The sequence below is a fragment of the Talpa europaea genome, assembly GCF_964194135.1.
Source record: "Talpa europaea genome assembly, chromosome: 5".
In the NCBI taxonomy this organism is placed as follows: Eukaryota; Metazoa; Chordata; class Mammalia; order Eulipotyphla; family Talpidae; genus Talpa; species Talpa europaea.
In genome coordinates this window covers 25,693,888-25,717,114 of record NC_140071.1, presented here as the reverse complement: position 1 = coordinate 25,717,114, position 23,227 = coordinate 25,693,888, and the positions used below count along the sequence as shown (strand labels likewise).

At 38.1% G+C, this 23,227-nt stretch overlaps 1 protein-coding gene across 1 annotated transcript in view; it reads right to left on the bottom strand.

Moving 5' to 3' along the window:
- ITGA1 (integrin subunit alpha 1) overlaps positions 1–23,227 on the bottom strand; it is a gene marked incomplete at both ends in the record, with an annotated part of 141,106 nt that overhangs the window by 55,498 nt on the left and 62,381 nt on the right. Inside the window, 5 exons of the mRNA XM_084233401.1 lie at positions 200–348; positions 11,096–11,223; positions 11,815–11,926; positions 12,038–12,126; positions 15,774–15,886. Coding sequence (XP_084089527.1) covers positions 200–348; positions 11,096–11,223; positions 11,815–11,926; positions 12,038–12,126; positions 15,774–15,886 — 591 coding nt within the window. The remainder of the gene's footprint in view (positions 1–199; positions 349–11,095; positions 11,224–11,814; positions 11,927–12,037; positions 12,127–15,773; positions 15,887–23,227) is intronic.

The window sequence follows — 23,227 nt, the reverse complement described above, 5'->3', positions numbered from 1 at the left end:
ACTGATTCTCTATCAATTATACCCTTAGAATTAGAGAAAAACCTGATCCTGTAACCACTAGCTAATCAGCTGAATCTACTTTTAAGCAAATTGGCTTAAATATTGCCAGGTGGATGTTCTATCAAAGCTGCAAAGCGCTCACTGTGAACAGTTCTTTGTGCACAGTCTATTCACTATGGCTTCTAGTTTATCCATGTACCTTGCTGTGTCTATTCCGAGGGCTGTCATAGTCTGGCGACCACCTCTTTGGACTATTTTACTTGCTGCAACAAGTACTTCTTCAGTCGATGAGAACTTATTGAGGTTGAATTCATGGGTTACATTTTCTCCATACTGTACAATTCCAACCTGAAACACCAAGCCATTATGAGTTATCCATCAAGTAAGATTCTATGTTTCAACGTTCTTCAGTTTAAACATACAACTTAGATGTAATGCATTTGTTTTTCAGAGGCGTTTAAAAAATCTGTCAATATGCAAACCCTTCCACTTTGACAGCAGTAGTCATTCTGTGTATACATATTCATAGCCCAAAGAACAATATGAAAACACTGTTACAAAATTCCTAAATGATTCATTAATCTCTTCAGTAGTTTTATCAAATGTTTCTGTAGTAGACTTTGGGGGGTAGAATCTGAAACACACTGTAGTCTCTGACTTCATGAAGCTTCAAAACCAGAGGGAGAGAAAGATCAAATACATAGTCATCCAGATGCATGTTCAATTGCAAATTGTGAAAAGGGCAGGGACAGAAAAGTATAAATTGCAAGTATAATCAGGAGCCTGCTTTAAAACAGGAGCTCACTGGGCCTCCCTGGTGGCGCAAGGGGTTAAGCACCACACTATGAAGCAATCCACAGCCTCTGCAGCACGAGTTCGATCCCCAGCCAGCCAGGGAGCAACCCACATGGCGCAGCTCACCTCTCCTGTCTGGCCCGCTGCTCCCCTCAGCAATGTATTTCAGTCAGTCTGCCTGTTCTGTTCCCCACTCTGTTTCTGGTGAGTTCTCTCACCCCCTGCATCTCTGGCCTGCATCCCAGCTCTTGTATGCATAAATAAATAAACCTTTTAAAAAAATAAAAAAATAAATAAAACAGGAGCTCACATAAGGCCTCTGAGAAGTTCTAGTGAAGGCTAGGGGTACAGGACAGATGCAGGGAGGGTGGAGCCCTGTTCTGGATGGTGACTGAGATAGAGGATGGTGTGCACCTGCAGGGAATTGTGTGTGTGGAGAAGGTGAGATGGGACAGACGCAGGCATTCCCAAGCATGGAGCGAAAGTCAGGGAGCCTAGACCAGGCTGTGTGGGGAGGGAAGAGCAAGATGAGGCTGGAGGAATAAGCAGGGCAAGCACCTGACAAGGACACATACACCTTCGTGCTTTATCTATTTCATTTCTCTCAGATTTGCCCTTCCCCACCAGCCCTTCTTTACTTGGTCCGTCTTCCCTCTCTACCACAATTCCCTCCTCTCATTCCCTCTATTCCACAGAAGAGTTATCTACAGAGTCCGCACGCAGCAGAATGACACAGAAGAGTAAGTATGCTCCAGGGTTGGTTCTCCTTGCTCCATATTCCATGTCCCTCCAGATGCCCTTTTTTCTTAACCGTTTTTTCCACCACTTCCTTTACTACAAGTTGATGTGAACCAGGAATATACACCATGAATTGTGACTGAAGATAACTTTTTGTTTGATCCTTTTGCCCCCAAATTAGGGACTCAATTCATTATCCAAAGGAATATCTTTTTAATGTGAGAGTTCCAGATATTTCATTTCTTAGGTAGAGGAAGCAGACAGGGATGCCTTCTTTCCAGGCAATTACCTATTTTGTCCTTTGCTAAAGTTAGCTCCAGGGCTTGCTTTACAGACTTTCCAGTGACACAAAGGATCAGCATCTACCTTCTAGCTGTCCATGCTGATGCCTCCCCTGACAAATATTTAGGTTCAATTAGACATATGGTTTTTAGATACATTTCCTCAGCTAGCTCTTTTTGGAAACCAGAAACATACATACTTTGTTGTGACAGGAACTTTGTTGCCTCTTTGCTGGGGAAAGTCTATGAGGGACACAGCAGTTGTGGAGCAGGTTTGCAAGGCAAGACTTTGCTACGTAACGGAAGTTCTTGTGCCATTTATTGAAATGGCACAGGCTAGTAAAAGCTGATCATGCGACAAAGGTATGAGGAATAAGTCCAGAGGGTGGGATAGGAACAGGGGACAAAGTTCTACAAGGGACAGGAAAGGGGACATCATGAGCATATGTCAAGAGTCATTTGAGTCAGCAAAGTATTTGATGTTATCATAGGCCGTTATCCCGAGACCACCATGGAGACAGTCATGTAATCAGGTCAACAGTGGTCTGGGGGTCCCGGACCTGCCTCGTGATATGAGCTATACTCCTTGGGTGGTCAAGGGATGATCTGATGTGATGTGTAGATAGCAAATAGGTCACCATTGCCCATGAGTGGCCCACTAGTAGCCAGCTCATAGGAACCCACACTCTGGCATTTGAAGAAACAAATGAGAACCCTCCATTTAAAATATTATTGTATGGGGAATATAAAAATAAAATTTATTAATTAAAAAAATAATCTTTATCACCATCCTTGGGCTATCTTCTAGAATGCATTAGACATCTTGGATTAATTATGCTGCCATGCCAAAACAAGAATAGTATCTTATATTTTCAATGCTTTTTAAAACTCACTTTCTTGATTTATTCAAATTATTGTACCAGGAATTACTATTGCATTTTCTAAATGAAATAACTGAGTTTAAAAAGCTTACTACCTAAAGTAAAGAGGAAGATGGAGGTCTGGTCTAACAAACCTACCCCATAGCTCAGAGTTCTTTCCAAACTTCTCACCCCATCTCTCAACAAAAATGCACCTCCTGGGCCTCCCCTGGTGGCACAGGGGGTTGAGCGCAGTGCTGTGAAGCTGTCCACAGCCTCTGCAGCACTGGTTTGATCTCGGCTCACCAGTGAGGGTCCCACATGGTGCAGCAGACCTCTCCTGTCTCACCCGCTGCTACCTGAGGCAGTGTATTTCATCAGTCTGCCTGTTCTGTTCCCTGCTCTGTTTCTGGCGAAACCTCTCACCCTCCCACGCATCTGGCCTGTATCCCAGTTCTTGTATAAATATATAAATAAATCTTTAAAAAAAACAAAAATGCACCTCTTAAAACCCCTGCATTCCTTACTCACCTCACCCCACTAGTTTACGGTAAAAACTGCTGTTATTTCATGGCTACTCAATCAATTCACCTAGCCAGCTAGCCAACTAAGATACACTAGGGATCATAATAAAACAAACTAAAAATAAATGATCATATTTTTTAAAAAAAAGAACATAATCATCTGTCCCTAGAGTGGCTTAGGCAGGCATAAGGTAAAAAAATAACTGTCAGACAGAGGAAGATAAATACCACTTATATGTGGAAGATAAAGAAATAAAACTAAACAAAAACAAACTCTTAGACTATAAGAACAAAATGGTGTTTACTAGAAAGGAAGGGGGGATGGTGATGAGGAAACTGAGTGAAAGGGGATCAGTTATATGGTAGAGGACGGATATGAAACTTTTGGTAACAATTATAATGTAGCTTATAGAGATACTGAATTAAAATGCTATACACCTGGAACCTATATAATATTAAAAATTACTTTAGTATATTATTTTATAAGCTAAAAATAAAAATAAAAACCTGTTTTTGGAAATCATATTATTAGTGAACATGTTGGTATTGTTCTAAGATTGTCATGTGATTAGTATTAGACAAATGAGAATTATGAAAAAAGAAGAAAAATACATGCAAGTGTAAGATAAGAGACATCATAAGCTGAATTGACATGTGATCTGCTCAAACAATTTCCAGGTTAGTCCTCTTCTTCCATGAATCTATCATTCAATTAATATCTTTCACCTTCTGTCCCAAGACAATGTGATATTATAATTACATAGAATGACCAGAAGTTTCTTTGGGCACAAGATAGGATACAACCAACTAACTACACTAAATGTAGCAAAACAAATGAGGACAGAGTCATGACTCCAATTCAGTTTATTTCCTTGACATACAATTGATTGTTATGAACAGTTAGGTCTTTATTGCCATTGTTTCTGTGTATTTAAATGTTCAGTATAAATAAAAGGGAAATTATTTTGTTGCTTAGATAATCATTTGCCTAATTCTGAGTAACAGGGTGAATAAAGGCTGCTATGGAAGTTAATTGCTAATCCATTCAGGACACCTTACAGAGTTAGTTTTGTTTCTATTTCCCTTTGTTTTTATTTGATTAAGCATGAGAACTTTGAAAATTGTCATTCCTTTCATTATTCTTGGAAAATGTACTACTTGACTAAATCTACTACACATCCTAGTCTCTCATTTTTTTGACTTCCTCAGCTTCAGTAATCTTATCCTCCCATTCACATTTGCCATCCATTCCCAAGGTCTTACCCTTGACTTTGTCATCTGAAAAAATGTCAGCACTTCAATCTCAGTTTCAAACATTCTTCTCTCTGACCATTAACTTTGGCTCATTTACCTTGCATATCTAATTCATCAATTTCTTGACCACATCAAGACTCCCCATTGTTTTCGACCTAGCCCAGATTCCATAGTCAGTCACCATAATCATTTACTTGCCAACATTTAACTATGTTAACCATTTTTTTCCCTCCATTAACTCACTTGGCTAAATTCCAACTCTGTTAAATCCAAATGTCTTCTTTTGTGTGTGTTTCTGTGGCACTGAATACTGCTAGAGAATAAGCACACAGCTTGTAGGCTGGTTTCAGGTCCAAGTTATGGTCCTGAATCTCAGATGTGGTTGCACAGAGCACAGCCCAGTGGGTCACTATTTTTTACTAATGAATGTACTTTGTAACTGTTTTTTGAGTTCCATCAATTGCTAACTGTTAACTCCTCGGGAAAGAGAGAATCCCACTTACGCATGGGGAGGTATTCACAGGAGAAAAGACAGAAGCCATGCCAACTAAACAAGGCTGCTCTGTGCCATAATGTTTTACATTTACCAGGCGCTTTACATGTCATATGTGGAACTACTAGATTATCAGGACAAACAAATTACCTTCACACCAAAAAGAGCAGAAAATATGACAACTTGGTAGGTCGGATCAGTGCTTTATATCTTATCTCTCTATATACTTTATATGTTTTAATTTTTTGTATATTTTAAGATATAAGAGAACTTACCACTGCCTCTTCCCTTGCCCTTTCTATTACTTTGGTGCTCACAACCCCACCTGAGGTTCTCTTCAGATGATTGCCCTTCGAGTGTTAAAGCTTCTTTGCACCCAAAGTTCAGAGTCAGAACTGCCTGGGAGTTTTCTCTGACCCTTACCTTTCCCTCCTTCCCCCTCCAGCTGCCAACCCCCCACCCCACCCCGCCTCGCTCAATTTGCCATCCCCCCAACCCCATTCCCCAAACCCCCCTGCACTCAGCAAAGGTTGAGTACAGGCAATGAAAGACCAGCGCTTCATTCAATGTGGACCCCCTCCCAGAGAAGGCTGAGCCCAGACGTCACCTGAAATAACATTCTGTGGCTTCTCTTCCCTGCTCCCCCAAATCCCTTCCTATTTTCTTTTGGAAGACCTACCTATTTTCTTTTAGTAATTCACTGTCATTTGATTTCTCCTTTTAGGGTTTGCTTCTAGGAATATGGGCTTAAGACAGCTATTACCTACATTTCTGCATTTTTACTGTAGCTGAGCCCAGACATTATTGCCTTGGCAATGGCTGTTCTCTCCACTGCTGATCTCCCCCATTATATTTCTGCTCTCCTCAAATTCTTCAACATATCAATGGCAGATTAACTATCTAGAATTTCTGCTTTCATCACATTCTGTCCTTGTTCGAAAACCTCTGATAACTTTCCAGAACCTGTATACCAATGACATTCAAATATACTTTAAAAGAGAATTTTTATTCTAATTAAAATAGAAAACAGATAAAACTTCAAGCTATTCCTTGAAAGACTAGACCTATAGGATAAAATTCAGTTTCTCCTTCAAACTTCAATCACCTACAGGTCTGATACTACCTTCTCTATTCACCCCCATCTTCAGGACTCCCCAGGATGTACTGCACCCCTACCACCAAATGCCATTCTTTATTCTTCCAACTAAACTACATTCTATATCCATTTGGTGAAATTCTATACATTTCACTTTGCAAAACTTTCCACACCTCCTGCCTAGCACAGGCCTTACTGATCTCCTCCTCCCAACGCTGAAGCATACTTGTCTGTCCCGCTCCTGTGAGAACTGCATTCTTCTCCACTGCTCTGTCTGCATGCTTTATCTCCCCAGCTACATTACAAGTTCAAGAGGGGCAAGCATGGGTAAAGGGCATGGAGTATGTCAGAGCCCTTGGTATTCTCTTCTCCCTCACCAGTGTTTTGCTTTGCTCACAGCTGACCCGCATACATTCTTAGTAGATGACGGTAACATTTCACATAAGTAAGAATAAAACTGAGATAGCAAGAAAATAATGATAAGCAGCAGAAGAGATACAAAGTAGTGGGAGAAATGAGAAGAGTGCGCAATGGCAACTCAAATCTTAAGGAAATGACATTCCGTGTAGGTCACTGGCTATTACTCGATGCTTATTTCCCTTGGAAGCAGACAAAGTAAGGCCTGTTGTATCGTCCCCAGAAAAGGGTGTCATTTATTAATTGTCATCACAGGAAAGTGATACAAGTGCAAAGCAAACATACGTAATGGTTTGCTGAGTACTGGTGTGATCCAGTTTAACAGCAATGGTTTTGGTCCCAGCTTAGGTTTTTTTTTTTCCCCCCTAAAAGATTTATTTATTTATTTATACAAGCATTGGGTACAGTCAGAAGTGCAGGAAGGTGAGAGAATTCTCCAGAGCCAGAATGGGGAGTAGAAAAGGCAGAAAGACCAAAGTACACTGCCGAGGGGAGCAGCAGACGTGGCAAGAGAGGTCTGCGCACCATGTGGGACCCTCACCGGTGGCCGGGGATCAAACCGGTACTGCAGAGGCTGCGGGCAGCTTCACAGCCCAGTATTCAACCACTGCGCCACCAGGGGAGGCCCCCCAGCTTAGTTTTTAATTGAAGGCAGGTGAAACAGATTCATACTAACATAATGTGTGTCTATGCACGTTTAACAGACTCATATGAGAATTAAATAATAATATAAAAAGGGAGCCAAGTGATGAATATACATGGTGAGGAGGCAGGTGGGGAGAGAATTAAAGACTTTTGTGAAAGCCTCGAGGAGAAATAGTGATCTGTGGTCTTGTGATGCCTCCTTCCCAAATTTTCTACTCTTCTCCATCAATAGGAGATTCTTATCCAGGCAAAAATCATGATCTAACCTCTACTCTAGACTGATAATTTGGGTAAGTGATGGGTAGAGGTGGGGAGAATGAAGTCCAGAAACAAGAAGAACATTCACCTCATTCACAGCACCACATTGAGAGGCTATAGATTGATTGACAGGATACGGCTGCAGGGCTCAGACAGGCCTCTTTTCAGACCTCAAAAAGATGAATCAGTCCTCATATTTAAAGCTTCTAGGAAAAGGGCCATAAATGTGCAGTAAAAAGAAAGATAAATAATATTCCTAAAATTTAATTAATTTCTCTCTTTCATTTTGCCTGGCTTAATGTTATGCTACGCTTTTGATGGGAACAATCAAGACATTGTTCCATTAGTATATTTCACTTTTATATCAAGTCTCAAAATTTACTGGTTTTATTTAGGATAATGCACTTGTATTTGGCATATTTATATCATTCTCATTTATTATTAAAAGCAATGTGATGTTTAGGTATTGAGGATCAATAAGACCTCCATAATGTTTATGCCATCGTATCTTTTATGGCAAGCTCAGAGTGTTTCAGGTTTGTTTTTATAGGTGTTTTTTAAAAGGCAAGTTTATTGCCTTTACTCCACATTGGATAAAAAATTGGATTACAGAAGTTCCTTGACTATGTTTGCAAAAGTCTTAATGGGGCAACACAGAAACATGGAAGAAATTTTGAATAGTTGTTTAAAGTTGATACTATTGTCATTTGCATGGTATTTCCTTCATATACTAACTGTCATATGGAGGTGATAATTACTTCATATCTCTGAGACTGCCTTTCAACATTTATAATTACTAAATGGGCAAATCCATGACTGCAGAGAATAGATCATTTGACTTCACCTAATATGCCAAATATATGACTTTCATCAATATGGGAAACAAGAACTCATGGTATAATCAGAATTCAAATTTTTTTTGGCTTACCATCAATTTAAAAAATTATTTAAGGTGACATTCTCCACTCTCCTTGTTTGAAAGGTAAATGTCTTATGATTTCTGTGATGCTTAGAATATAATGGCTGTTTAAAAAGTTCTATATATTAATCTAGATTGTACCACATGAAAATGCTTTATTTGTAGGTCAAAACAATGGTCAAATGGAAAAAATTTCATATGGTTTAACCTAAATTAAATTAAAGTTCATTTCCCTCTTATTCACCCCAAGAACTGGTCCCCAGTCCACTAAATAGACATATTGTTCCCTCCCAGAAAGACATACAAATCCATGAAGCCCGCCCTTGCAGGCTAGAATTCCTCTGGTGGCAAAGCAGAATAGCTCCTCTATTAGATTTCTCACTACAGAACTGTAAAATTAGTTATAGTTCTAAACAGTTAGAAACATCAAAATTGAACAGGATGGTTGGCACATACAAGCAATCGATTGTTATTTCTTTCTTTGCAGAACTGAGTCACTGGCACAGATCCCGCCTGAAGCAGTGATTATAATTCCAAAATAGCCTTGTAGATTTTCTTTCTGAAGTTGTAGAGTAACTTCACACAAGTTGCAGCTGCACTGATTGCCACAAATAGCTACACATGAATTAACATTTTTATAGTAAAACAGATAAATGAATGTTACAGTAAAATCAAATATCCAGATGAATAGAAAATATTAGAAACTTAAAATATTTCAAGAATAATAAGGTAAAATGGGGTGGACAAAACAGGTGGGAGGGAAGAAAGCAGATGGGGGTGAAAAGAGGTAAGCAAGGGGGACCATGTGATCAAGCCTGTGATTTCAGGGGTGACAGTGCAGGAAATGGAGTACCAAGACGCCTGGCCTGGCTCCAGTCAAGAACTGGCCAAGGAAGTCTCTGGACATCATAAAGAGCTGGAAAGCACTGGAGATCTACTACTAAGGGGTGTGAGATGGGACCCCACTGTGAAACTTCTCCAGAAAAAGTGCGGCCAGAAAGGAAAGGGTGCTGTCCTGGAGTTGGAGAGCTGTGCCTTCTGATCGGCTAACAAACAAGTGACCTTGAATAAGTCACGTAGCCTCTCGTCTCCCCTTTATGAACTGAGATTTGGGGCTAAGTGACCTCTAAGAGTATTTCCAGTTTTAATTTTATGGCTCCATAAAATCTTATTGACCAAAGTGCAAGGAGAGGAGAAGAGAGGAAAAGGGAAAGGGAGAATCCTTAGAAGGGGAAAACGAACGCGATCCACGTGGAACATGTACAATGAGGAGGAGCAACTCATTTCTGAGTGCTCTTTCAGTGGGTGCAGAATGCCCTGTAGCAAGAAGAGACTTAATAGTCTCCCAAATCTCTAGGAATTCACTTAGGAAGATCACTGCCGAGAGGATTGCACCCATGGAAACTTACATTTTGTGATGTGTAAAAGTCCATTTTCTTTCAATAATTTTACACTGATTTTAAGACGTTCTCTATTGTCCAGTAAGATTTACCCCTCATACAGGTTGCTGAAGACACCTGTGTAGTCTTGGGACAGACCATGACATTTCACCTTGATATTTGAGTCTAGTTTGCCCTTTTGGGGGGGGGCATGAATGTGTTTTATATGTAAACATTTACATATAGAGATGTGTGTGTGTGTGTGTGTTTGTCACAATTTAAAAGTAGAGGTGACAAACACTGATGTGGTCAGCCTACATTTTTAGTGCCTCAGAAATTTCTCCAAAAGAACAACTCTCAGAAGGAAAAGGAGCAACATCGGTGTGCAGTGCGGGCCCAGGTGTCCCAGCTCACTCACACTCGGCATCCACACCGACCAGAGCCTTTCTGACTCTCATGTTAGTCCTAATTCCTGCCCTGAGGGCACTGACCTCATTTTGACATTTAATTTGCCTGTTATACATTGAGACTTTTCTATGTTTTAAACCACATGGCCATAGAAATTTAACAAAATTAGATTAATTAAACCCAAATTCAGTGTCTAAGTGGATGGGTCATGTGACATGGTCCACTTCATCTGGCTGCAAAAAAGGGGGATGTATTTAGAAACAGATACTGATGTGCAGAACTGGTCAACTTAATACAGCTAAAGCAAGAAATGTTGCTTTTTGCTAAAGGAAAGAAATGATTAAATATAGGAAAAAACAGACTTTAAGCAATATCCTGTGATCAATTCCTAATTAATACATAAAAAGGAGATTATGATGTGATGGGTTCTTTGGGGTGTCAAATTGTTTTTTATAATTCTGAAACACTTCTCTGATATTACCAAAGTTGGTTGTACTCATTTTATAGTTAACAATTAAATAATGAGGGGCCTCCCTGGTGGCACAAGGGGTTAAGCGTTAGCACTATGAAGCTATCTGCAGCCACTACAGCACAAGTTCGATCCCTGGCCAGGGAGCTAACCCACATGGTGTAGCAGACCTCCCTTGTTTTGCCCACTGCTCCCCTCAGCAGTGTATTGCAGTGGATCTTCTTGTTCAGCTCCCCACTCTGTCTCTGGTGAATCCTGTCATGCCCCCACGCCTCTGGCAGCACCCCAGCTCTTGTATGCATAAATAAATAAACCTTTTTTAAAATGAATTAAATAATGATTTTACAGAGATTCATAGGGTTTATTTTTTTCAAAAGCACTGAAAACAGTAACTTCCATAATATTTTCTGTATAGAAAATATTTTACCAGGTTTAAGAACAGGGATGTGGAACACAGAATTCATCCTGACTTTTAAATTTAATTTATTTTTAGAATATTTTATAAACATTCATGCATTTTTATCTTTAGGATAATGGAAATCAAAATAGAGTCACCTACCTGTGTCTGTTTAGGACCAATATCCATTCTCTTTATAAGGTCATTTAAAAACTCAGTCACACTCTCCCAGGGGTAAATACTGTTGGAACCATCCAGCACTATGACTATGTCCAGTTGAGTGGGACATTCTGCAATAAAAGGAGTCAATTATGTGAAGTAGGAGTCTACAGTTTTTGAGGTATATTATGGCCGGAAGAAGCTTATCTTTAAAAACTCAACTGATACTCTACAAGATGAACACACTGCTTTTATAATTCAAAAAAACAGTTGGAAAAAGTAAAGGTGATAAATTCTCATTGCATTCAGCAACAACTGTTTTGGTGTTCATACAAACTAAACCATCTCTATTTTCAATTAGCATTGCATGAGTTATGCTTGGAATTTTTTTCTATATGAATTTTACATAACAGTTCTCATCCAGTGTGCCTTTCAAAAGAGGTTACTTTCCTCAAAGAGAGTCACCCTTTAAATAAAAACAATGTGACAGCTTTAGCTATGATGTTTAAACATGTCTCTGTAAAGGTTATTTACACTAATATCTATTCCGAAAATAGCAATGAGGTTTGGTTATATATTGGCATAGCAAGCATTTACCTAAATTGGTAATGCTGGTAGCTGAGAAAGTATTTCAAGCTTTTTGGTATGCTCTAGTGTATACATATGTCTCACTCACTGCTTATACTTTTCAAACACGCAAGAACATTGCATAAAATCTGTACCTTGTACAGGGGCAATGGAGTTCACCACTTGAAATGTAGGGCTGACATCAGAACAGATTCCAGTTGTATAATGCAAATGCCCACATCTATAGGCATATAAGGGCCCACATGCCTTTTAAAAAAATGAAAGCCATAAGATTAAAAATTATAATAACAGATCTTGTAAAATCTAAAAATGATAGCATTTCCAATTCATTAACTGCTGTTACTCATCCTCTCTTACCAGAAACCCTCCTTTTGGGTTAGTGACTAAAGTTGATCCAAATGTCATGTTCTCCTTTACTTCCGTGACATTGGGAATTGATGTGTTCACTAAAAATAGAACAAAATTTTATGAAGGTGGAAAACACAGTGAAATTAAGTGTCTTCCCAATAAAACATTCTATTTGCTTTGCTCATATCATAGCACATTCTTCTTTTGGTTCAACTAAATAGTCTTCAAAGTATTAGTAAGGATTATAATGAACAAGCTAAGACCGAAAACTACTTGGCTTATATCCCAGAAACTATGCCTGGATCCCTGTTTCAAATAGTTTTACTGAACTATAAAAGAATTCAGAACCCATGGGGCAATGAGAATGTGGGATAGCCCATCACACATTTCTGCTAATTAAAAAAAATGAAATGTTTAGTCTCATAACATTGTAGATACAATGTAAGGTTACAAAGCTATCTTAGATATTTTATCTATGTGCTATAAATGACCAATGTTGAAACATGATTTAAACAAGAAGTAAAGAAAATCCAAATGTAAGTTTCTGACCATTAATTTCAATATCATAAGGACATCGTGAGGATTACAAAGAAAACTGGAACAAGATTAGAGCAGCGGTCAGGAAGTTTGGCTAAAAGAAACATGATAGAGGGACTACATTTGACATTCCAAATAGAAATATTGGTTCCTAAAACACACCAACCTGGTGAAATTGGCAAGGAGTTCCACTGTTCACATTTCAAAAAAGAAGGAAAGGTAGAAAAATTGGACAGGAAAAACAAAAGCTTCTAAACTCTGCTTAGTAGAGAGCTGAGACATTTTAAAGTGGCAAATCTCAAATTCAGGAAGGATTCATCTCACTGTTCTTGCCTGGAAGTTTCTCCTACCTTAAGGTCTTATGTAGCATTAGATACAAAATGGATGCAAAGATTTCTGAATGGTCACACTGACTTTCTAGTCAGAGCAGTAGTCTTTGTCCCAGAGTTTAGTCTGGTTAGCTTTGAAAACACCTAGAACCGAGCTGTCTATCTACACATATTTGTAGATTTGTTTGCAGATTATAGTTTGAATAATCTGGATTAGAGATTTTAATACTAGGATTGACCCATTATAAACATTCCTGGGACATTAAGGACTACAGCATAAACTTCCCTACTGCTCCTGATGTAATTAGAATCTCCATGCTAACATTAAAAGTCCACCCAGGCCTCCCCAGTGGTTGAGCGCAGCGCTGTGAAGCTGTCCGCAGCCTCTGCAGCGCCAGTTCGATTCCAGGCTGGCCAGGGAGTTACCCACATGGTGCGGCAGAGCTCTCCGGTCTCACCCATAGCAGTGTTTTTGGTCTGTCTGCCTGTTCTCTTACCCTCTCTGTCTCTGGTGAATTCGCTCACCCTCCCACACTTCTGGCCTGTACCCCAGTTCTTGTATAAATAGATAAATCTTAAAAAAAAGTCTATTCCACTAATGGAAGAATAGCTTCTATCTAGAACAAATCTTTTATAAATAACAACAACAAAATCCAGGAAAAGGAAAAAAAATAATAATGTATGAAACAACTGAAGGCACAGGAAAGCAAGCAGAAATTGGAGGTGAGTCTATATTCTAAGAGGAAATTAGCACTGGATTAGTTTCCTGTTTTTGTGTTCACTAAGGGATGGCCATAGCAAGTAGCTAAATCTCAAACAGAACACAGAATTTTACTGTCTTAAAGAAACAAAGGCCAGAAATTTGGGCAATGACAGAAGTTGCCAAGTGAGGGGAAATACTAGAAAGCAGAGTCACAAAAGGAGAGTTCCAAATAAGCATATATATTCTTTCCAAATATCTGGATGACCTAACTTATACATGTTCAGGGTAAACTTTAAATAACCTGCTAAAACCAGAATAGAACAGCAATTACCTGCTTCCCACTGCAGGAAAATCAGCTTGGAAAATGGGTTTAGCCACATAGACTGTTTGCTAAGATAAAATGTTAAGACTAATCAAGGCACATAACAGATCTAGAAACTTCACACTTAAAATTCAGAAGTATTGTATAATACAGGATACAATCCAAAATTACTAAACATAACCAGAACAGGAAAATATCACACAACCTTTGGAGAAAGGTAATATATGGAAAGTGATGTGAGCTACTGCAAATATTGGAATTGTCAGGAAAGGATATTAAATCAGTTATTATGGGCCTCCCTGGTGGCACAGGGGTTAAGCACCACACCATGAAGCAATCCGAAGCCTCTGCAGCACGAGTTTGATCCCTGGCCGGCCAGAGAGAAACCCACGTGGCGAGGCAGACCTCTCCTGTCTCTCCCGCTGCTCCCCTCAGCAGTGTATTTCAGTCAGTCTGCCTGTTTGTTCCCCACTCTGTCTCTGGTGAATCCTCTCACCCCCTGCATCTCTGGCCTGTACCCCAGCTCTTGTATGAAAAATAAATAAATCTTTAAAAAAATAAAAAATAAATCAGTTATTATAATTATGACCATGAATTTAAAGAGAAAAAAGCAGATCAGAAATTGGAAAAAGAAAACCTAAAAAACAGTAGCTGAAATAAACCTGTAGAGTTATCGAGCATTTCTATGATATTTAATATTGTATAGAACACTGTGAGGATTCTAATTCCTAGACAGTTGTAGTAGGAATTTTCTAGTCATATCCTAACTGTTGTGATTTTTTTCGATCTAATGTATATATTTTGATATAAAGTTGCCTCATGCTACTTTAAAAAATAATCCATTACAATTCCTCTTGTGCTATTTTCTTTGAAAAAGCAACTTTTTTTTTTTTTTTTTGCAGGAATGTGACAGGCAGGTGCATTTGGAAAAATTCCTTTTATTTATTTATTTATTTATTTATTTATTTATTTATTTATTTATTTATTTATTTGCACAAGCACTGGGCACAGTCAGAAGAAGCGCGGGAGGGTGAGAGAATTCACCAGAGCCAGAGCGGGGAGCAGAGCAGGCAGAAGGACCGAAGTACATTGCTGAGGGGAGCAGCGGGCAGCAGGAGAGGTCTGCGCGCCATGTGGGACCCTCCTCTGGTGGCCGGGGAGCAGCAGGGGATCGAACTGGCGCTGCAGAGGCTGCGGGCAGCTTTGCAACCCAGCGCTCTACTGCTGCGCCACCAGGGAGGCCCTGGAAAAATTCTTTTTTTAATTAATTTTTTAATTTTTTACATCATTGTTCATTTTAAAACAATATTTGCTTCCTCCTCACCCCCTCAGTTGTAGTCCCCATAGAGTTTCCTTCCCCAATGCACCCATGCACCATCACCTCAGTCCCCAGTGCTCCTCCCTCCTTCCCTCTGATCCCTCTCCCTCCTCCTCCCCTGCAGGATGTCTCTGATTTACAATTCTTTTATTTGACCACTGCTTTACAAATGATTCTGAATAATGGAGGCAGTTACACATTATAAAAATAGAAGATCTATAACATCCATGGCTACATTATGAAGATTTTTTTTACATTTTAAAAAGACAGGTTCATAAGGAAAAGGAGAAAGGAAAAGAGAGACACCTGTCTATAGACACAGGTGGACAGGAGAGCTGCCTTACTTTATGTTGTATTCCTACAGCAAAGGCAGAGGGAATCAAAATGTGAGTATGTGAATTTGAATTATAAGAAATAAGAACTGAAGGATATTTATAAACTGATTCTCATACTTTCTTGAATTGCTTGAAATGTGTTTTTAATGAGTATAATAGGCATAATTAGAGGTCAGACTTTGACATTTTGACTTTACATACCTGGTAGATCCAACTTCACGCAAGGTAAAGATTCACCTCTCCCAACTGGACACTTATAGACATCTCCAGTTCTGTTTTTGGGTTGACCAACTAAAGGAGAACCAATAAGCACCCTGGAAATTAAATGATTCCATTAATATTTTTGAGTAATGGAAAACATTTTATTTTAGCTATTTTGTTGCGAGTTCCAAGACAATTAACAGTAATTCTCATAGTCATCGTCTGATAGTAATTTCATATTTTCTAAAATAAGCAGTGTCTTCTCTAAGTTGCAGATTATTTTAATACAAAGGCCAAAAATATGTAGAGGAGAATCTTAGAATATTTTATTATATTGTATTATCTATTACTTTATCATATTTTTTTGTTTGGGGGTGAAAATGATAATTATTGATTATTGTGTTAGTTTACAAAACATTCATGAAAGTATAACTGAGGTTTTCCTATGAGGAACTGATATTTTATTAGAAGTTCTTAACTTCAATTTCAGAGAAGTTAGGGAATATAAAACATTTGATCATAATAAGATTTAATATTAGTATAAGCTAATTTGTAAGCACTTTGGAAATAAGGATAGAAATGAGACCCAGGTTAAAATCACTTATTGTCTTTCAAGATCCAATTATAAAGTCACCCTAATAATAATTGGTGTTTAACAGAGTTATGATTTATTTCAATCATCGCAAACCAACTAAAAAGGCCTCTTTTTTATGATCTCTTCAGGAATAGGATAGATGAATGTGGGTAAGGGTTAAAATACTTGGATCTAGAGCTGCTGATTCATTGTTGGTTGAACTACTATATCCAAAGACACTGAGTGCTAGCAAGCAAAGGACTTTAGTTATACTCCATAAAGACGCTGCACTTGGAATTATATTATCCTGTATCTTTACTAATGACTTTAGTGAAGCTACAGAAAGCATAGAGGTACTCAACGAATGAATCAATATACAAATTTAGGGTGTTCAGAACATTCTGGAACAAGAAATTTAAACTACTTAAATTTTAATAGGAACCTATGTAAACCATAGGTGGTACACTCCTAACATCAGCCTCAGAGGTGTATTTGGAGATTCAACACCAACCACAAGGAAAAGAAAAATAAAAATAAATAATTGGGACTATATAAACTAAAAAACTTTGATATAGCAAAAGACCTACCCTCCCCAAAAAAGCAACCTATGAACTGGGAGAAGATGTTTGCACATCACATGTCCAACAAGGAGTTAATTTCCAAAATATATAAAGAAATCATACAACTCAACAATTAAAAAAACAAACAGCCCTATCAAAAAATGGAGAAAAGACATATACAGAAATCTCTTCAAAGAATACATAGAGATGGTCCACAGGTACATGAAGAACTGTTCAACATCTCTTATAATGTGGTATTAAAAAAAATGAGATATCACCTCATCTCTATGAGTATGGAAGTGATCTAAATGTCCATTGACAGATGAGTAGATTAAGAAGGTGTGCTACAGATACGCAGTGGAATACTACTTGCTATTGAAACAGATGAAATAGTGTCTTTTGGGACAAGGTGAAAGAATCTTGAGGTAATTATACTCAACTAAATAAGTCAGAAAATAAATGACAATTCTTGGATGGCTTCACTCATTCATGGACTATAAATAAGCAAAGAAAACAAACTGGCAAAACATAACAAAACTAATTCTTAGATTCTATGAAAAATATGTTTCCAAGAGGGGAGAAAGGAGTGGGACAGGGTGGGGTGGGGGGGCAATGAGATAGTGTGTTCTGCTGCTAGAGCTTTGGTGGAGGGCTTGTGAAGCATGTGCACATAGTAAGCAGTGAAGTTATATTTCCAAAATTATATAGTTTTATAAACAAAGGGCAAATCAGCAAAATTTGATTAAAGAAAACTATATAAGGAGCTATGTAAACAATTTCACTTATCTGTGTCTTATTATCTACATCAGTAAGGACGTGGGAATACTGACTTAAGAGGAATTTGTGTGAAAAATGTTACAGGGGGTTTTGTTGACAGCAAGTAAACATGAGCCAACAGGGTACTTTGGTGCCAAAAATGCTAATGTGGCCCTGGGCAGCATTGCTCGAAATAGATGCCCTGGTCAAGAAAGTGATAGCCCCTCTGCTCTGCGCTGTCAGGCCATGTCTGGAATCTCCAAATTAAGAGGGACAGAGGCACAATGGAATGCATTTAGGAGATTGTGATTCAGAAGGTTAAGAACTGATAATTTTGTCAGACCAGAGATACTTGAGGGAAAGTTGGAAATATTTAGCACAGACGAAAAAAATGTCTGAAGGGGAACTGAGAGGTCATTTAGGGGTACAGGCAGATCGGGTAAACATTAAAAATTTAAATATAGAGTCTATAATATTGAAAATGGATGGGGTTTATTATGTGTAGGTCCTTTGGATAAAGTCAATATTAATAGAATTTTATAAGAACTGTAAATATTGAGCTGTTAAACAGATTCCTAAACCATAGTTATGATCTAATGCCTTTGCAAAGTCATTTCTGGCATACATAAATTATGATAAAAATGTACAAACTCCTTCATGTATAATTCTTACTGCTGGGAATCTATCTTAATAAATTACCTAAGTTAAGGGAAAGAAGCTTAATGCATAAAGATAAAACTCATAGGGTTATATATAATAATAAAAGATTAAAAGAAATGTGATTTACAGTAAGAACTAATTAATTATTACAGGGTCAATCTATAGACTATTGTGCAGTCATAAGAAGCAATAAGTTAATAAGATTGCATGGTAGGATAAAAAATTATGTATGACTGAATTTAAAGTAAAAACCTTTCTAATTTAGTGAAAATGTATGACAAATTTAAAGTGAAAGACACCAAAGTATATTACTCACTATAATAGCATGATAATAATAACTAGTATTTATTGAATTTGTACTGTGTGCCAGACACTGTTCTAAGAGCTTCCCATGGACTAAATAATTTAATCCTCTCTATGAATACAGTATGCTCTTTGATGCCAGACTTCATAAGTTCAAATTATGGTTTTACCATTGACTTAGCTGTTGGGTTTTTTAGGACAAGTCAATTACCCTGCATTTGTTTTTTTATCTGTAAAATGTAAATGAAAAGAGGATCATCAGAATGACTGAGTGAGTTAATGTATATAAAATGTGTAAAACAACATTTGGTTTATAGAATGTGCTAAGTGTTATTTTATTTTATTATATATATTTTTTTTCAAATGATCAACTACATCTAGATAAAAGACAGCACACCAAAAACATGACAAATTATATTAAAAAGGTTGTGTTTAGATATTTTTCCAATATTTTTGAAACATTTTGTAATGTGATTGATTAGTTTAATAATTAAAATGGTTTAGAGAAAAGCAGAGAGCTTATTATTATGGAAAGTATTCAAATTGAGGCTTGATAGATTAATGTTTACTAAGAATATTCTACATACTTGGCATTTTTGCTAGACCTTGGGGATATAAAAATAATAAAACAGAAATTTTTTTAGATTGCTTAAACCTTAGTGGGGAAACAAAACTGTAAACATATTATCATACTGAATAGGTCTGAACTTGGTACACTTTAGCAAAGTCTCAGAAGTAAGAAAGAGCGCTGCTTCTTTGATAGGTTCAAGAAGCTCTCTCTGCATAGATGGAATAGAAGTTAAGCCTGGCATGGTAAACAGTGTCTAGATAATAAATGTTTTTACTGTCCATTCAAAGAACTTTGGATTTATCTTACAGTGGATGGGGAGGGGGGGTTGGCAACTACTGAAGCTTTTAAAGAGGGTTGTGATATGATCAACTCTAATTTAGAAAGCTTATTTACTTGCAATGTCATCAGTAAATTGGAAAAAAAGGGCAAGTTAGAGTCAGGAGGGAAAGGTAAGAGTCTCTAAAGTAATCCAGATTCAAAAAGAAGATCTGTATGAAGGAAGTGAAGAGAAGGGAGCAATCAGTTCTAGAAATATTTAGGATATAAACTGTATTAGTTTGGATTTCCCCCAAAGCAGATAAAGACCTTGGTACAGGTAATTTTGGGGACAGCAATTACATATATGCACAAATGTGGACACAGATCAATGATAGAGAGCAGAAGAAAGACCTATAAAGATCACGAGCATCTGAGCTCTTTCTTGCTGGGGAACATCTCAGAAACTACATGGTACATTATGGGCAGCTATGAGCAAGGTTGAGACCCTAAGCTTTGATCAAGCACCTCAAGAGAACAGAGTAAAATGAGAACTCTGTAAAGGTGGCCACCAAGGAGGAAATACCACAAGATTTTAATGAGTGAAAGAAAAAAGCTAGTAGGAGTGATGAGAGAGGTAGAGGGAGAATCAGAAAACAGCGGTGCCATATAAGCCAGAGAAGGAAGGGCATGGAGAATGTGAGCTGAGAGTGGGCACTGTGAATGCAAAGCAGACTTCACTTTAAGTAACTTGGTCAAAGATAAGGGAGGTGGGCCATAGACAGGCTTCTGTTTTTCAGACAAACCATTAAGGGTTTGTGAAAAGCTCAACTTTATTATGGAAGAAACAAAGATCTGGCTAATGAGTGTGAGAGGAACCAGTAACAAGAGAAAAATTGAAACCACCGGAGAGAGAGTGGAGTTCCTGAACACTTAGATGGCTTCAGGACAGGCTTGTCTTAGGCCACAGGCTCCTAGGCAGGACTCTGGATAGCCCAGCACCTAGAGGTCTACACGTGTGGTAGGTGGTAGGAGTTGTGTGCATCTCTGTGATTTGACCTTGTCCCCCTTGTCTTTCATTGGGGCAGAATCTATTTTTTTTCTCCTGTTGAAACTGGAATTTACTTAATAAATAGGAAGAAGCAGAAGAGACACTGAATTCCAAGGCTAGGCCTTAAAAGGCTTCACAGATTCTGCTTTACCTTTTTTGGAAATCTGAGACCACCAGTGCTATGAAGAAGCTCAGTTTAGCCTAATGGAGGAGAAGAGGCACACGGAGGAGAAGCAGTATTTTGTGAGACAGCACACACTGCCAGGCGTGTGAGTTAAACCATCTTGGACTCTCCAGCCAGAACTGTGACACCAGAGGACTGCAGCTACAGAAAGAAGGAGCACTCACGCAGCGCCCCTGGCAGCAGGGGAGCACCATGCAAGCCTTGGAATCATGAGAAAGTAACACATTATTGTTGTTTTAAATCAGTAAGTTTTGGGGTGATTTATTTTGCAGCGATAGCTAATTGAAACAGGAAGCTCCATTAGTTGGTCCTTTCTCCCTTCCCTGCCCTTATTCTCCCCTCCCCTCCTTCCATCTCCATTTTCCACTCTTTGCTTTCCTCTCTCCTTCCTTTCTTTCCTCCCTCCCTCCATAGTTCTTCCCTTCTTTGGAAAATAGTACTTGTCAGCATCTAGTGAGATTTAGGAGAAGTAATAGGGTGGTGGACTTGTGGAGAGTAATAAATATTTTAATGGATGAGGCATACACAGACTGGTCAGGCAGCCCTCTGGCCAAAATGAGGCAGGTTACAGGCCTCAAGGGATGTTTTGGAAGGTGTTTCCACATTACACAGAAGATAGGCCCCCCAAAGACCCTTCCAATTTAAGATTCCATCATGTAAACAGAAAAAAAAAAATTACAAATGTGTAAACAAGAACTGATTAGCTGGAAAAAGTGTACCATTAACTGGGGGAAATCTAGGGTAATCATGGAAACAAGAGACTGAGGGCTGGTAGGAGGAGGTGATAAGGAAGGATGGGTGACTGGAACACAGGGTAAAGTTTTTGTATGAACTGGAACAGGGTGGTTGAGATTGGCAATCAGGGAACTTTGAAGGAAAGGGTTGGAGTTTATCATGGGTCTCTAGGGCAACAGAAAGCCACAAGAGTATAGTGATTATTGGAAAGAACTAAAACCATGACTTATTGTGCATTCTGGATAAACAGAAGGAGATGTGAGAATTCAGAAAGTGGTCCAGTAGAGCAGGCCTGGGTTGAGACTAAGGGTTTGAGACTTGGAACCAATTATAAACAACAGGTTAGCAGGATATGGGACATAAGACAATTGTGCATTTTCCTAGGAGCTGTTTATTCTGATGTCAAACTTGCAGCTCTGGAAAGTACATACATCTTATTAATTCATCCTAAATTATCCTCATCATTCCCAATTTATAAAAAATAACAAGATCCAGAAAGTATAGGCATGGAGTTTCTGAAATTTCAGGAATCCCCAGCATTTTCAATCCCAATTATCTTGCTCTATTTTTTTTTCTCATAGTATTTATTATTTCCTTATAAATTTATAACCTTCCTGTTTATTGTTTGTTTTTGGTTCCCACTCCCCAATAGAATATAAGCTCCACCATAGCAGAAGTTTTAATATGCTGTGCTTACTCATATATCCTAGGTATCTATAACAATTTTAACTACAACATGGGCATTCAATGAATATTTATTTAATGAATGAATGAATGATTTTGTGAAATAATCTAAGAGTCTGGATAAGGCAAACCTGGAAATTTTAGATTCATGTGACCAGCGAAGATGTCCCAACAGTGAAGTCATTAGAGACTGGATATTTACTTAAGCAAAATGCCAGTCGAGGTGCTAGAGAATCTCGATGTTAGAGAGAGAGAGAGAACAAGCTGAAAGTCAGAAAGCTGGCATCCCAATCCTGGCCCTGTCACATCCTTGACATAGTAAACCTTTGGCAATTCATTCTTGCAGTTTCAGTTTTCTGTCTCAAAAATGAGGGTGATAACAATGTTCTCGCCCAATCCCCCAGAGCCCATGTGAAGACCTGGGGCACGTTGTTTCATGAACTATAGATATTGTTATATCAAAGTTTAATAGGTTTGCTTTTATTTTCCAGTTTAATGAGTTTGCTCATTATATTTTATTTCCATTTGATTTTTGCTTTTAATGTCGTGTTTTGCCACAATTTGTCTGAAAATTAAGAGACTAAAGAAAGTTCTGGGTCTCATTACTGGTCTCTAGAGAAACAACTAATGAATTAAAAAATCACTAAAGTAAGAGAAACATCTCCATAAAAAGCTCCAGTTACAACAAAGTCTGAGAAATATTTGCTATTCATAATAGTCATTATCACCACTATTATATTTATTTTAAAGGTTAGCTGATCTGTGACTTCTCTGCTGCATATTTATTTTTCCTCTGTAAAAAAATTTTCTAGGGATCATTGTCTCAAATTTACATTATTCATGAATACACATTCCACCTAACTCTTTCTTGATATCAAAGTTAAAGTCAGAGGGTAAGTCACCCCCTGCCCACCAATTTTTTTGTTTAAGTATATTTGGAGTAAATGATCATTTTCAGGAATGAAGATAAACAGTGGCCCCAATAGCTGCTTGGCTCTCTCTTGGTCATGAAAGGTAGAGGATGTGAGCCACAGAAATGACAAGTTTGGCAACAAGGAAATTTCAGCTTCAAAAGACATTATAAACAATGCACAATAAATGTTCTATTTAAATCTGTAACA